This window comes from Corvus kubaryi, unplaced genomic scaffold (genome assembly GCF_017639235.1).
Source record: "Corvus kubaryi isolate FWS band 111438036 unplaced genomic scaffold, C.kubaryi_AGA036_p1.0 37385, whole genome shotgun sequence".
Taxonomy (NCBI): Eukaryota; Metazoa; Chordata; class Aves; order Passeriformes; family Corvidae; genus Corvus; species Corvus kubaryi.
In genome coordinates this window covers 315,613-332,922 of record NW_024581127.1, presented here as the reverse complement: position 1 = coordinate 332,922, position 17,310 = coordinate 315,613, and the positions used below count along the sequence as shown (strand labels likewise).

The 17,310-nt window shown below is 36.9% G+C and overlaps 1 protein-coding gene across 3 annotated transcripts in view; it reads right to left on the bottom strand.

Moving 5' to 3' along the window:
- Positions 1–17,310, bottom strand: part of NKAIN3 (sodium/potassium transporting ATPase interacting 3) — a 353,627-nt gene that overhangs the window by 165,714 nt on the left and 170,603 nt on the right. For all 3 annotated transcript variants that reach the window (XM_042036135.1, XM_042036133.1, XM_042036134.1), the window contains exon 3: positions 13,692–13,772. In XM_042036135.1, the coding sequence (XP_041892069.1) occupies positions 13,692–13,772 (81 nt within the window). The remainder of the gene's footprint in view (positions 1–13,691; positions 13,773–17,310) is intronic.

Below are 17,310 nucleotides of genomic sequence, written 5' to 3'. Positions count from 1 at the left end.
TGACAAGAGGAGGAAAAAGCATTTTCTAAACCACTAGTAAGAGGTCTATGAATTTATAACTCACATGCAATCTTTAGGCCTGGACAGCTAGCAACCACACAAAAGCTCTGGATATTGAGGTCCATGAACACAAATAATTTAATTTTTAATAAATCTCTGGAACTGCATGAGACTGAAGAATTTTAAAGCCTATAAAAGATTCAGAAAATGCACATGCAATGGTTCAAGGATCATTAATCTAGCTTTAGTCCCAAAGCAAACAGAGGAAAGATGACATAAAAACAGATGCCTGAGATACAGCAAAAGCAGTATAACTGATGTCGGTCAATAAAATTTCTTAAGACATTAGGACCTGTTAAACAAACTCTATTTCATTGCTTCCAGAGGTTAAATGTTGAGTTGATAGGAGCTGCAAGAAGGTAATATACTTAGAGATCTATAGGGCATTCAGAAAACATTCTTATAAAATTGAATGGCAGTACATTTTAATGGACTGAAAATTAAATATATTGAAAATTAGCTAATGAACATAGTTTTCAATGGAAATAATAGCTGAATAAGAGTGTTTCTAGCAGTTCTCCCTTGGGATTGATGTATGTTCTGATGTTATTCCACATTTTCATCAGCGATCTAGAAGTACATATAAAATCCCTGCTTGCAGTGGATATATTTGCAGATGACACAAAAAGAGGGAAGAGGGTAAATAATGAAAAGGCAGGCAGCTGTACAGGGCCATCTGGACTGCTTGGTAAGCTGGGATCAGTGAAACAAAATCCATTAAACTATAGGCAGGCACAAGCGAAATTATAGAGCCTGGAAACAGGAAATACAAGTCATGACACAGATCTGTAAACTGCATTCTAGAAAACAAAATGTTTAGACAAAAGTTAATACAATCCTGGGATGTTTAAGCAAGCTGCCTAGCTACAGATGTAAAAAGTGATCTTACTTAGACATTCAGAAATTCACATCCAAGGATACCAATGGTATTACTAAAATCTAGGAACATTTTTAAACTCTCTATCTTTTAAAACCATTTGGTTATTTAATGTATTATAACAAGGTAAATTTGTGTCCCAAGCATATTTTAAGATGTAGACATTTGCACAAATATTAGCATATTGTATCAGAGTAAAGTACGAAGTTTTCAAAGAAAAAGAGGCCATAAAATTATTTGAATTTTCACAGCGAATCACAACTTTAAAACCATTATATAAAGTATACTTTTAACTAATCAGGTAGTCAATTGATTCATAAGAATAAAATATATGCAAACTAAACCTAAAATAAATAAAAATATCAAGTAGTACCAATTAAAAATCAATTATTAAGAAATTTTAGCTTTTCCAAAATAATTATTTACACTGATTGAGCTGATATTTTCAGGGTACACAATATCCACACGCCTGGAACATTTAAGAATAAAAATAGCTACCTCATGTGAAAAACAAGATTTAAGGATGGAAGATACCCTGAAGCAAACACAAGTTGCAGCTCAGGGTAGATGTGAAGCATATGAAAATGGTCCCAACACAGCATGAACTACTCTGAAGTTAAACAATGTACAAGTGTATTTGAGATGAAGAGTTAGTGAAAATCAGTTTTTTCACAGCTGGACATGTATGTAGCTTTTTCCTCACTGACTGTAGTCTTTTATCCAACAGCCCACCTTTGAAGTGGAAAAAATAAGAGCACTTTTGAATGCCCTGGTAACAGATAAAGAGAAAGAAATATCAGTTTAGTCAAGATGACATGGATCAAAAGGAAAATAATCTGTCCTGGCAAGTTGTCCAGTACTTTGCTCATATCTGAACAAACTGAAGAAAATTATTAAACTGAATAAAAAGAAAGCTGGAAGAAATCAAAATATCATTGATAATTCACAGAAAGTCAAAGTAAAATGAATCAATTGTGTTATATCTGCAAATAAGTAATCTGGGGATTAGGAATAACACCTATGCCCCTTGCAGCAAAACAAGACAGAGACTTCAGTAGGCAGTTCAGAGAGTTTGAACTGTCTCAGCATAAAACATATCCAAGCCTTCAAACATTTTTGAGATAAAAAAGGAAAATCTTCAGCCAAAATTTCCAAATCAGACAGGAGCTCTTGATCTACCAAGGAAGACAAAAAAAAAAAAAAAGAAAGAAACTGCTTCCAAGCATGCAGAACAGTAACACAATGACACAGAGCAGCAATTCTTAGCAGACAGGTATAACATATCCTCCCCCTGGAATAGAATAGCTCTCTCAAAACAACATTTTAAAGAACTTCTACATGCTCTCTAAAGATAGAAGCAGAGAGGGAATCTAAGTGTACAGAATGCAATGCCACTATAACATAGAGACAATCAAATTACTCACAAGCAGCATTTGCCCTTGGAACACAGTGTTAGTCAGGCACTGTTGCCATCACTGTGACTTCTCCTGCAACATTTCTGCCTTCCCCATTTGACTGAATAGGTCAAGAATACCCAGCATTATTGCTGCTATAGTAAAGCCATTCAGACAATAAACCTAGTAAAGCAAAGGGCAGGAGGGCAGCTAAATCCCCAACAAGATTCTCTCACCCTTTCCCCATTAATCCAAACTGAAGAAGTCTGCTCAAAGGAATGCTGATACTCATAAATAATAAATTCAGTCACATCATCAACATGAGCAAGGCATTCCCTGAAGGACAGCTCAAAAAGAAAGAGAGTATAATGATCTAGACAAGGAACAATCCCTCCAATTCCCTTGTGTAGTTGGAAAGGAGTTCTCAAAGGCCATTCACCTTATAGAGGTTAAATAAATTATTAGATGATAACCAGATTTCGGAAGCAAATTTGCTCCAAGATTCAAACCATAAAGATTAAGAGAATACTTCCTGTAGCCTTACAGAATCAAAAGCCTTCTTCTAATTAAGACAATTTAACACAAAGCAAACATTAAGCATTCTACAAAAGAAGAAAAATTTGCCAAAAGAGACATGTTGGAAATACATTTAAGGCTTACCCAAGGTTATGCTATTGAACTAGTGGTTTTTGTTTGCTGAAGCCTTCAAAAGAAATTAATACCAGGAGTAAAGGCAGGGACACTGCCATCATTGTCCACCAAGAAAGAACCACTTAATAGGAGCTGAAAGGCAAAATTTTTTTCTTCCAGATGCTCTTTTGAAATATCTAGTGCAAGTCAGGTTCAGGTAAGAACGCCACACTTACAAGGTTTGTAAAAATCAAAGGCAAAATTACAACACCAGACTCCTGGACCGAAGTAATTTAAGGAGGATGTTAACAAAGAAAGCTCAGGATTATGTACATCTAATGACAAGTGTAGTGGTTTGGTCCAAGACACTAGAAAAGAGTAAAGAATAAGGAAAACTCTGAGTAGATATAGAGGATCTATGTAGTTAGGAAAAATCTCGTTGGTTGTCAAATGTAGATCAATGAAAAGTAAACCAAGCTTTCTCCCTTGCTTTTCCTCTAAAATAGAGTTTATATATCTCAAAGGATGTAAGTACAGTCACCTGGATTGACATCTAGAGATTATAAACAATAACCTGATTTTTACATATCTTTTCGAGTTCAAAAATGAGACCATGTTCACACACCTATCTAAGTAATATCTACAGAGGGGTCTGAACAAGCTGGATTGATGAGCCTAGGACAATCTTATGAGGTTTGATAAGGCCAAATACGGGGTCCTGCCCTTGGGTCACAACAACTCCAGGCAGCTCTACAGGCTGGGGCAGAGTGGCTGGAAAGCTGACCAGTGGAAAAGGACCTGGGGTAATTGGTCAACAGCCGGTTGAACATGAGCCAGTGTGTGCCCAGGTAGCCAAGAAGGCCAATGGCATCCTGGCATGGATCAGAAACAGTGTGGTGAGCAGGACCAGTGCAGTGATTGCCCCCCTGTGCTCAGCAGTGGTGAGGCCAAACCTTGAGTGCTGTGTTAAATTCTACACTGTTCGATTCAAGAAGGTGCCGGAGTGACTCCAGAGAAGGGCAACAAAGCCAATGAAGGATCTGGTGCATAAGTTTAAAGAGGAACTGGAGAAAAGGAGGCTCAGGGGGGACCTTATCACACTCTACAACTACTGGAAAGCAGACTGTAGTCAAGTGGGGGTCTGTCTCTTCTCCCTGGTAACAAGTGACAAGAGGAAATGGCCTCAAGTTATGCCAGGTGAGATTTAGATTGGATGTTAGGAAAAATTGCTTCACTTATAGGGTTGTCAAGGAACAGGGTGCCCAGGGAAGTGGTGGAATCACCATCCTTGGAAGTGTTCAAGAAATGCGTCAGTGTGGTCCCTCGGGACATGGTTTAGTGGTGGACGTGGTAGTGTTAGGTTAATGATTGAACTTGATGACCTTGGAAGTATTTTCCAACTTTCATGATTCCAGGATTTATGATTATGAAGTCCCATAAGAAGCATGTAGCATGCTTAAAAATCCCATGAGATTCAGCATCATCATTTCTGAGAAGAACTCAGATTCTACTGTCATCAACATTAAATGCCTTTTACTTTCATCAAGATCTAGGACTGTCTCATGTGCAAATTTTTACAAAAATCTTACTTAAAATTACATTTTCTTCTTAACAAGCATTGTCTCCTAATCGAAGAAAAAACCCAAAGCAAACAACCTATGAATCAGTGCAAAAACTCCCTTCAAAACAGTTAAACTGTTTTCAAACTAGACATCAATAAATAATTAAATGCAATTGTTTATTAGAAGACATGAAATGACAGATTTCCCCATAATTAGGAAGAAGTCCTTACTTGGCCAGTGTCAGAACTAAAATTCCAAAGGATACACTACAGCAGAAGGAACAGTGTACAGAAATTTTTGGCATAAAACATAAATTTGACCTTAGTAGGCAACAAATAGATCCCCAGCAGTCACTCATCTCAGTAGTTAGAAGTTGCTGGACAGACAGCAGATGTGGTTGATCTAATGTCTAAACAAGACTGTGATTAAATAATCAAAATACCTTTCACTGCAGTTTTGTCAGAAGCACATCACATTTGCAAAGAAGAAAATCAAATACCAGCAACAGTCTTCCCATTTCTACAAAAAGAGCATAATAATCACTACAAAACATATCCAAATGTCAACAAGTAGATAAAATAATTCCCTGAGTAATGGAATCTAGTTTCACCCTTACCTGCAGATGAGTGTGTCATACTTGCTTACAACCAAACCACAACTCAGGGAAATTTCCTTTCCTCACTCCATGAACAATTCAACTTATTTCAGAAACACAAAGTTAGAATAGATGACTAGATGGTCCTTCCTGCTCTTGTATTCTCTTATTCCTTATTCTGTATGTTTTTGGTTCTACATGTAAATACCCAGGACTTTTTCAAGCCCTTTGCTATGGGCTTCAGACACAAACCCTAGGTAGGCAGGATTTACGCTCTCTGCATCTCTAGCCATTGCAGCATGGATTCCTGGATCACAAGAATTCTTCTTCATATCCAAAGGTGTCTTTGGAGAAATATTGCAAGCTACTTGAGTTACTTACTTCCTTGATGTCAGCCGATATTTTAGGGGTTTTTTTATTCCTTTTAAAAATCTTCAAGATCCTAGAAATTAAGCCAATGAACTCAAACAAATATGACTGTGATGTTTGTATTAATAAATTTATCTGTGCAGCTCTCAGCCCAGAGCCATTTAATATTAATGGTATTAAATGGATTATTTTAAAAAACCCACAGAGATAATACCTCAGCTATTTAAACCAATGAAGAAGATGGTGGCCTCCACTCCGGGTATCAACATTAGAATTTTGCATCATTAGGGGTTATAAAAGAAAAGCAATTCTGACTGAAACACCTATTTTAATGATGCTCATCATATATATAAATCAAACCACTGTAAATGTCACCTGAAAGGATATAAAATTCAATTTTTGCACCATCTGGAATGTACTCCTGATTAAGTTGTTCAGCAATGTGATTGTATCACCTAAACAAACTAATTATCATCAGAATGACCATTTTGAAGTTTCAGTGGCATTTATCTATGTCTCATTTATTCCACCCTTTTTATTTCCAGGATGACCTTATGCTCAAATAGTGCCACGAAGCTATTGCATGTTAATTTTCCTTTCAAGGGCAAGCATATTTTTCATTAGACTTTACACAATGAGACACCTTTACACAGTAGAGTAAAACAGACTGAACAACAAATTAGTTTTGGAACATGAAATCTGGAACATCAAAGTCTCTTCTGCTAAACAACCAAAAAGTCTCCTTAGCTACAATAGGTTCACATATTTCTGCTCTTCAATTTCCTTCTTTCCCTTTTTTTTTTAAGAGAGCACATAGTAAGTCATCTTTTGTAAGTCACCTTTTTTGTCTGAGATATTTAAATTGCAAATAAAAAGAAAATGCTATTTTCCATCGCTTCATCATTATGAATTCACAGTTCGTAGCTAATTCTTCTCTATCTTTTCATGGAAACAGTCATTGTATTCTATACAGAAACTACCACACGCAGTTTCTGCTCCTGCACATACTGGTGTCAGCCTAACACAACATCAAAAAATACTGTTTGCAAATACCATTGAAAGGCACCCCAACAACATGTTAATCTACAATTAACAGTACCTAACACCAGCCAAGGCCAGAGCAATTATTTTGAAGTGCTGAAATGTTGTTTCTGTACAATATTACACTGCATAACTTCGTGGTAAATTGGTTTCCAGGTTTATTGCCAAAGTAATTAAAAATTCAAAAGGTTGCTGTTTGTGCAGAACATTATGGAAAAGTATTAAATACAATTGAACCTGGAGATTATTTCTTTTTATAGTGAGAGAGCAGCAGGATGGGAGGAGCAACTTGAATAAGGAAGGTCGTATCAGAAGTTCATGTTCTAGCAAACATATTTCAGTGGAACATGTACTGTAGGAAAGGGCACAAGAAAAACTAAAAGGAGGCAACTTGTTCTAAAAACATTTTTTAAAACCAAAAACTCTTACTTCTGAGAGCTGGTTCAAAGAAAGAGTGAACACCAAAGGAGTTAAATGGATTATATAATGCAAGCATTAAAACTTACATTTGGTCTGTTTTTTCTTTGCTTTTATATTAGCTTAACTCTAGTTACTGAATTACTATTTAATTAGCATTCCTCCTTTTCTCCTGTCAGAAAAGATTTTGAAACATTACTTAAAAAACAACAATTTTTTTAACCCTTTGGGAGTAATAAGGTAGAGGAAGGAGGAGAAGGTGAGAGGGTTCAAACCTCAAAGAAACAAACCCAACCTTTTAATCAGATTTCATTTCTGCAAGTTGAATTTTACTAGTGCATAAGCTTGGAAGAGATTATATTTAACTACTGCTATAAAATTAGTAATTTGTAATGTCCAGAAATTGCAGAATGCCTACAGCTACATCCAGTGCTTCAGCAGGATCCGTCATTGTGCACATCTCAGCTGGTAGCAGCTGATGGCATCAGCTGGAGCAAATGAACATCCAGTCATGAGGAGAATTAGAAGTTAAGGGGTGTGTAGTCTCCCAAGAGAGATGGTGATCAAAAGGAAGTGATGATGAATAAGAGGTGTGTGGGAAGAAATTCTCAGCTGAGCTGTACATGAATGTATACACCATGTACAGCAGCGAAGAAATACACTATTATCACTCCTGCTTTGCTCTCAGTGAAGGCAATGATTTGTGTTCAGCTGAAAAGCCATCAGTAGAACAGACAGCACACGAGTTTTGCCTGTAACAGAAATCTAATCTCCACCAAGAGTGAGCAGCAATGACAGCGTTGCCTCCCTCTCGTCACACAGCTGAACACTAAAACCCCACCTGTGCACACCCAAAACCTGCTGTTGGCCTCCCGGGAGACTTCAGTAGAGTCCCCTGTTTTCTGTGTCCCTACACACCTTCTGGGGAGAAAAGCCAGAGACACCTCAAGCTCCCCAGCTGGAATGACAGTCATGATGAAATGTTTAAGACTCTTAATTAAGATGAGGTTTTGAGTCTTCAGCTTGTATTCATTTTTTAAATTTAAACATTCTTACCCCAAACCATCCATGGCACTCGCTTGGGTTTTTATCTTGACAGTGGCTTATTTCTGTAGATCCAAAATAGTGGAGTAGAAGAGTTGCCCATTAGTAAGGCTTCATAACAGCTTTAGATCCTCTTCAGTGTCCTTATTATTAAAAAGCTTCTCCTGACCGCCAACCAAATCTTCTTTGCCACATGCTGAGCAAATTATTTGTTGCTTTTCTTCCCAGTGGATATGAAAAAAATCCTTCTCCACATAGAAGTCACTTACATGTGAGTAGACGTACAATGACCTATCCTCTGCTCTTAGACTAAGGAAATCCTTAATCCTCCATCTATTGATTTTCCATATAAGTTTTATTGATGCTACCAACTTTGTCCCTGAGCTTTTTGGAGTGGGCAATTCTACAGAGCTAATTATGATGCTAATTAAATCAAAACAATGGTCTCTGTTTTCTCACTTGCATCAGCACAAGTTAGAATGAGAATCACTTTTTCTTTCATATTGTTAATCTAAATTCATCCAATGCTCTCATTTCGCATTAAAAAAAAAGACACAAGCTCGAGCATACACCATAACATCTCTATTAATAAAAATTAGCATTGGTTCTGAGCTTAACTTACTCCATTTGAGATGATTAGCTATAATTGCACAACAATTAAGGATTGACTGACACGCACCAGATGGAATAAATTGGATTTCACAAGTAGCCAGTATAAAGTCCACATAATTAACCCTCATTCTGATATGCAACATTTTGTTTGGAAAAGAGTCCTAGGTTTCCAGTCTCTCAGCATTTTAATAAGTAAATTATTACTCCATTTTGTCCTCAGATGGAAGAAATAATTAATTTTATCAGACAATTCTATCCTCCAACTACAGATCCATATAATAATTTAACCTATAGCTCTGTCTCCAGCTTAATAAAGTTGGATGGGAGCCCTACAAACTTTGAACATCCATCGACCAAAGTAAATATTACCAGGGAAAAAAATACATGAAAATATATTGTTTCATTAAATGACATAAGCAAGATTTCCTTCAGCTTCAGGGGCAAGGCTAATGAAGTTGGTGTCACAGGCACATTAGAGAGATCACATTCACTCAATATGCAAAACTAAGGACCAGATAATAAACATAAGCTGCTATAGAAATAGTTTCCTATTGAATATATAAGCGTGTGTCAGGCAAATCCTTGGCCAAAAAAGTTAGAAGAGTCAATTGACACAGAGGTCAATTTTGAGAGCAAAACTTAAATCCAGAATGAGGCACAGTTCAGGCCAAAGAAGCATGCCATGGAAAAGCAATATAGAACAAGCAGAAATATCCTAGAAAAAGAGAATAGCTCATCACTGATGGCCAGTTGCTTAGGTAAGGTATAGGAAACAACAGGAAAGGTGTACACAGTACCACAATGCTGCCATACATTTACTGAATAAAAGCTTTAACACAGGAGGTTTTAACAAAATGCCAGTAAATCACAATTAAACACAACCAGTAGAAAAATGGTCTATCAAAAAAAAAAAAGTTGGAATAGCAAATGATAAATACAAGTGGACACAGCTATTTTCATACTGGATCTGAAATACTGGAGGGATGTAAACAACAGAATTATTAACTGTGCACTCTAAACAGATGAAGTCTCCTTTGTACAGGAATACATAACACCATGCATTGCTGCAGACGGAGGGCTGGCTTATGCACATTAGAAATTATGTGGTCCATATTTAAGCACATACAAAACTTAAAAAACCAGTTTGTGTTTATGTCTAGATGCTTTAAATTGCATGTACTCTGGAATATGATAATTAGAACCTATTTTCATTTCAAGACACAGAATGAGTTCAAAACAACTAATGAGCTCATGTATGGATGTAGCAATCGGGGATCCTGCAGTGGAGAATTAAAAGGTCATGTTATAATAGCAGCTTTGTTTCTCTCATATGGAATGGTTAACACTAAAAATTATGTTTTCAATATCAGAAAAGTAGTAAATTTAAAAAGACAGGCAAATTTCATTCATTTCATATGGGCAGTTTCACCGCTGCTAAAATTAGAAAAAAAAAAGTTAATGCAAATAAAAAAGGTGTATATAGACATATTTCTTTTATTTCTGATCAAGTTCAATTTCTTTAGCCCGCCAAAAACCATTAAATTTTTATTTGCACATCTGCAACGTAAGTGAAAAAGGATCTTGACCTATATGTTTTTTATAAGGCAGTTGAAGAGGAAACAGTTGCTCATTAGACTTCCACTGACAACAGCCAGCTGTGGGAGAGCTGTATTTATTTCCCTTTCGCACCCGAGATGACTTGAACCCGTATCATCCTTTTCTCAGGAGATTGCCTTAATCTCCATAGTGTAGCTACTGGAGGGTGCTTCCACAGATAGCTCTTCCGTGAAGCCTTTTCTCTCGTTATGTAACAAAACAACATGATATTAATTGCAGCCAGGACTGAGACCCAAATGAAATCCTTCATGTCATACATTCCTACAGTCATATATGTAGTATTTCAGTTCCCAGCTTACCCCTCTCCACCAGCTTCCTCCTCTCAGATTGACCAGTTTGGCCCTCCAGATTATTAAAATCAAACTTTGGTGGGAATTCAGGTACGTAGATGTGCATAAAATAGCCTTTTTTTTTTTTAATTGCTTGAAAACAAGAAATGTGTTTTCAACTAAAGCCACAATTTTCAAGTCACTCTGATGAAGATTCTTTTCTGAAAGAATGGAAAGGATCAAGTCACATACATCATATTTGACACTGGGAGTGTTGGTTTCATCATTCCTTATCAAGAAAAGTTTAAAGTTCTCGGCGTACTAAATCCGTAAACTTTAAACTAAATATCAAATCATTCCTTAAAAAGAAAAAAATTAGTTTACCAAGAAAATTATAACTGAAAGTAATTGAAGGAAAAATGTTTCACACTTTCACAGTAAACAGGCCTAAATTACCTATATCCTTCTTATTCTCATTCAAATTTTTCATTAACTGCAGTGGAACTTCATGGCAGATTTCAAACAGCAGATATTCAAGGGAGATCTTCCTCCCCACTTCAGGAATAAGACTGAAGCAAAATTTCAGCAATGGTGGGTTTCTATTATGACATTTGAAAAGTCTGTCTGTATTGTACGCATACTCCATGCACAGATATTGAATTAAAATTACCATTTATTATTGTACCAAGTTATATTTTCTGAAGCATTCATGATTGAAGACCTAATAAACTCACAGGACTTTAACCAAGAGCTAACTCATTCTGGTCAGAGCGAATGCAAACATGATAGTGCTTAAAAACAAACAAACCAGCAGAAATCAGTCACTTGCTAGACAGCATTACAATTTTCCCTGATAGTATGTCAAAAGTTTAAAACTGTAATCAATCTGTATTCATTCAGAAACACAGCTTCTTTTTCTTTTTTAACAGAAAACAGAACAATAGGAAGAAAAAAAAGCAAATATTGCCTGCCAAGTTTTGAATGCTGAATAAACGGCCACACTTGGAAAGCTTATCATGGTGTTTGATTTCCCAACCACAACCATGTACTCTGAGAACAGCACTTTTCTATCATGCCTGACAACACAGGAACATATTAATGGAAGAAATGATGACTTTTTATAACTAGCAGCTTGGTTAAAATGTGGGTCCCAATTAAAGTTGGTGTGACATACTAATCAAACTGTAAACACCCAGGATTTTATGCATATGGGGCAAAAAGACCTTAGTCTCTTGAAGGCCTCATCATATCTAGCACAATTTTCAGAAAGACCAACAAATGGACCCAAAATACCATGATGTACTGAAAAAGTTTCTTAATTCTATCATTGCTAAGTTGGCCTCGATACTCATCCCTTTGGCATAATTTTTACAAGAGCAGTTAACTTCCATGGAAATAATGTGCCTATCACCTTGTTGAGAAACTACTTTTCAAATGTAATTATAAAGCACAAGATAAAAATTCCACAAAAATGCTGAGATTAGCTGAAGTATGCACTAATAAAAGGGAGTTTTGTCAATTGTCAAGTAGTATATTTGCTACTATTTCTCTGCATTGTGATTTGTCATATATGGTAAGTAAGAGCAAAAAGTGAAACACAGAAGTGAAACTGAAAGATTAAGGACTTCATAACTGCTGATTTATAAACCTCTTAGCTGAGGATATGATCAGAATCCCTTGCAAACAAATTCAAGGGTCAGACTAAAAGCTTTTCTTCACTTACTAGGCCCTTAGATAAATATATTAGTTATACATAAAATATAATAGTCACTACAAAAATAGACATAACCCAACTAAATGAAAGAATACAACCTCTTTGTATCATGAGAATGAATAACTATTTGGCTATTCATCATTTCTATGTGTTGCTCTTCTGTTCATTTAATAGATTTTTAAGTCAGAACATACCATTAGGATCATTTATTTTTGATCCTCTATGAAGTGCACTAATTTCCTCAGCAACCCTGTGACTTCTCATGAGGTACATGATATTGAAGGAAAAATAAACTGTTGCAGCTTTTCATTATGAAATTTTATCACCAAAGGAACCTACCACTGAAAGCTTTAATTTTAATGGAATTTCCACCAAGTAAATTAGATTTTATTTCTTATTAAATTGGTTTCACCAGTTTTCTGTTTGTTGTCAGCCAAAAGCTAGGACCTTTAATGCTAGCAAGTACATAGCTCATAAATGTTCCACTCTGAATTGAGGGGAGTACACAATGCACAGAATCACAGAATGGGTCAGGTTGGGAGGGTTCACAGTAGGTCATCTGGTCCAACCTCCCTGCTCAAGCAGGGTCTTCCCAGAGCACATTGCAAAGGACTGCATTCTCCAAAAGCATTGCATGAATTAACAGTGATGCAGTTCATATCACTAGATCTACAACCAGAAACAGTGACATTTATTCTATTAATAATGCTGGGATCAGCATGTGCCATGGGCATACTGTGCCTGATTTAAGTATGATTGTGGTAAACAAAGATCTGTATTATCTATGTCCAACTGGAGAGATAAAAACGAGCAGGTGGTGTATGAAACTCCCAGCAGATACAATGTTAAACATAACCTACGCTAACAAAAGTGCTACCCTGAACGAGCACACGTCTCTCGATAATTCCAGCAAACATTTCTGCTCTAATCAGGGGATTGAATACAGAATTAGTGACCTAGAGCACTGAGTGTCATGTAAAGGAAAGTTTTATTCTGATGTGACAAAAGTCATCCTTTGCCATTTGTTCTTTTTTATAAAGAATTAACATTCTCACTGTGAGACCAATTTGCTCAACAAGTTATTACATTCACCTTCTTGGTAATTTTCTTTATCTGCTTTCAAAGCACTCTTGGAAATTCACACTTTTTATACACACTTGAAAATTCAACCAAAATGACATTGTCTGCTTTTCAACAATCAAAAAGGACCTCAAATTTACAACAGAAAACCTTCCCACCTCTCACCTGGAGATGGTACTTCAGAAGGCAACTGTAATTCAGATTCACTGCGTTTATGTACTTCAAACCCGTGGCTATTTACTAGCAGGGAGAAGTTCAAACATTACAGTTCTTGTTGGAGGGAAACTCCGAAGATCAAATTGTATGTTCAAACAACCACATTTTCCCTCTGTGGTTCCAGTCTTCTAACATCTGAGAGTCCTGCTGTCAAAACACCCTCCCATAAACCTGAAGAAGGATAAGTGACCTACCTTAGAAAGCCCGCCTACTTCCAAATAGAAGCAGATAATGAAAACATTCCAGGTGACCCACAGGGCAGTCCACACTGTGTACTAAACACAAAGCCGGATGAGAGCAAAAAAGAGAGAAAAATAAAATGTGAAGATGAAATAGCTTCATACTGAGCAGATCAATAATAAAAAACTGATATCAATAAACATTGTTCTTCTGGGAACAGCCAAGCACAGAGAGTTCAGAAAAGGAGCTCCCCCTGCAGAAGTCCCCTAAGAACCACTGGAAATTACAAATCCAATATTCATTGCTGTACTAAATAAATACCAATAAAAAAGATTTATTCTTTACAGTTTTACACTATCCTACTGATATCAATTAAGCCCAAAATGCTGACTTAAACACTGGCTTTGGGACAACTCTGAGTCATTTTAAAATCATAATTTAGCTCTGTTAAAGGAAATATCAGATAAGCACAATACCTTAAATAAGTAAATATTATTGAAATAACATTTAAATACTATGAAGAAAGGTGCAAGAAAAAAACCCCACAACCAAACAAAACAGAAGATCTATTGGTCTGGTAATCCAGATTTTTCTCTTTTTAAACCAAAAAGTAACATGTAAATCTGATCTCTTGAGAGTCTTCCACAGTAAAACGTAGTTTAATTACATTAAAATTAGCTCACTACTTCTCCAAGCCTTTTGCCATGAACCTGATCCTACAAAGCTTGCTTAACTGTTGAATGTATCCATACCTGTTCTGGGTTCTCCAGCATTGTACTGAACTCATACACCACCCACAGCATGAACGTGACATTAATTCGTCTACTTTAAATCATCTTTTGCATTTTAACTGTCAGCACAACAGACTGGCACCATTTCTTTACAGATGCACTGTTTACTGACATAGAGCTGTACTCTATTCCCAGTGTACTCTCCAGGCACTCCACCTCAGGAGCATTTCATCCTGATGGGCCAAGTGTCCATGCAGCCAGACAGGAGCTACATCCACCACAACAATGCAATGAGCAGCAGCACTGCCACTTTACCTTCACCGTGGAGAACTGCTGCTAAGAGCTTTTGCAACTCTAGTTAGCTGTGGTCAGATGAGGGTTAGTATCTATTGTTTTGCTTCAATATAATCATTAAAGCTCCACATACTAATCTACAATGCATTTCACAGGTGCCATCAGTTTGCCATTCTTGGGCAGTTTTAGGTTATGTTCCCCTCTTTGTTCCACTCCCTGTCATGCATAATGAAAGGCTCAGGTGAAGAGGGTTGAATTTTTCCCCTCCTTGATTACTCCCCCCCTGCACAGGGCCATTTCTGTTCACCACAATGTCAACTGCTTTAATATAATTTCTTCTGAGGTATGTAGGCAGTTAGGCAATTGGTATGGCCCAAGAAGTAGGTCATTAATAAACAAAACAAGAGTAACATTCCTAGGTCATTTCCTCCATCTTACAGAGAAGGGCAGTGTGGCAACTGAAGGCTGAGTTATTATAAAATAGACAAAATTGTTGTGGCCTGTGAGCAATATGAGGTCTGTACTACTCATATGACTAACTTAGAGTATATCACATTTTACTACATTTGTTGACTTTGTAGTAGCTCATCATCAACTACTGATTTTCTAATATTTATATTCAGAACATTACGTGCAGAGCGTTCAAAATTAATGAACAACTCATATAATCCTAGTTTCATGCAAAAAGCAAAATTGAGCCTATTTGGGAGAATTCTCCTTTTTAAGAAAGAATTTTTTTGTCTCTCCATGAACTAAATCTGTCATTACAACAAAAGGAATTCTATTTGATCTGCCAGGCCAAGCCAAATCTCTTAATGGCCTCATTCTGACCCATGGGCACCAATGACAACTCTGTACTGTGCAGGCAAAAACTGTCTGAATCTGCTTTCCCAGGCCAGGCTTTGCTGTTTTACACAGTTAGGACTGGTTTGGTTCCTGATCCACCATGAGGATTACTGGAAGAGGAGTGCATGTGCAGAGCAGGTGTGCCCCTTGAAACCCAGCTGTTGTGTATGGAGAGGCTCTTCCTACACTCGCACTAGTTGCAGAAATTTAAATTTGAGATCCATTTGCTTTGTAAACATAATAAGTACATTATATTCAGTAATTAGTACTATATATTTTTTTAAAGTAGGGAAGTTATTGTCTTCTTGGATATGCAAGGAGAAAATTTTTTCTTCCATAGTTTCAAAGGTACTTAAGGAAAGATTATAAGATAGCAAAGGCAAGAAAGCAAAATTAGGAAATGTCAGAATTTGGGCTGTGTATGCCAACTAACTCTTTTATTTTGTGGTTGTGCAATATAATGCAAACATTAATTAAATCATCACAGATATATTTTCATTTTAAAAGATCTTACCTCCCCTAACACATTTCATGAACAGCTAGCACAATACTTCTTTCCTGCTTGTTGTTCAGACCCTGCTCTGAGGAAAGAATATTAATTTCCTCATGAGGTTTACTAAGATGCTCATCGCTGTAATGTGTGAGAGCTGCACAAACATTAACTAATTTATTTTATGTTATAAGGGAATGACACAGCTCTCAGAATGTAAATGATGTTCTGATACATGCAGAGATTACATTCAGAAGTATTCATACATTATAAGCATCCAACTTGACGTCCTTAAGAGTTCATTTTTCAGAATGCTTGAGGTTATACACTCAGTTTATAAACTCAGTGTTCAGCTCCCTGTGGCTGAGCATGCAGCACTTGTACAAATCAGACCACGAGGTCTCAAGACAACAACCCAGAACACAGGGGGAAAACAAAGCATGTGACAAGTTTGGTTAAAGTGACTCGCTTTGTGTCAAAAGAGGTTTCAGTGGTTGAGAGCAGAGATAAAACTCAGCTACTCAGCACAGGCTTCACAGCAAAAGCAATCCTTTTTTTCTTGAGAGCATATGCCTCATTCGACCCAGTGTCTTCTGTTTTCTGAAAGTCAAGTTTCTATTCTACATCTGTGATCACCAGAAAACCCCCAAATGTTTGTCCTTTCTACTGAAACTGAGGCAACAATATAAGAATTAGTAGGTGTCTGTCTAGTTTGAATCTGCAAATATATAAAAGGATCATAGTAAGACTGCACAGAAAGGCTTTAATAGCAACTTTTCTAAATTTTTGAGTGGTTCTTTCTGAAAAATTTGTAACACATTCTGACATTATATGCATTGCGTAAATGTATAGGTAAATACCTTCTAGGTTAAAAAAACCCCACCAAGCAATCTTCCATTATGTGGCATCACATTAGCACCTGCTTGAGTCACTAAGAAAGGTGTAACTTTTAGATCCATGATGCAGACTTCTTCTTTTTGCTAGCAGAGCAACAGCCCAAATTGCCATCCTCTGTGTGAAGGGACACATCAGGTATGCTGGCAATTTTCTCTCAGTGCAGGAATGGTTAAGGTCTGAGACATCAGGTCCACACGGACCCTCATGTTTCATTTCCCTAAGGTATCTGAACTGTTTCATGATCTGACCTGCCACTCAACTTCGCCCACTCTGTGTCCTGAACATTATCGTGTCCATGCTGCCGTTCTGCTTACTCTTACTTCCCCACACCCAGTGATTCCTGCCTAGTTCTTTGGCCAGCCTCATTCTGTCCAC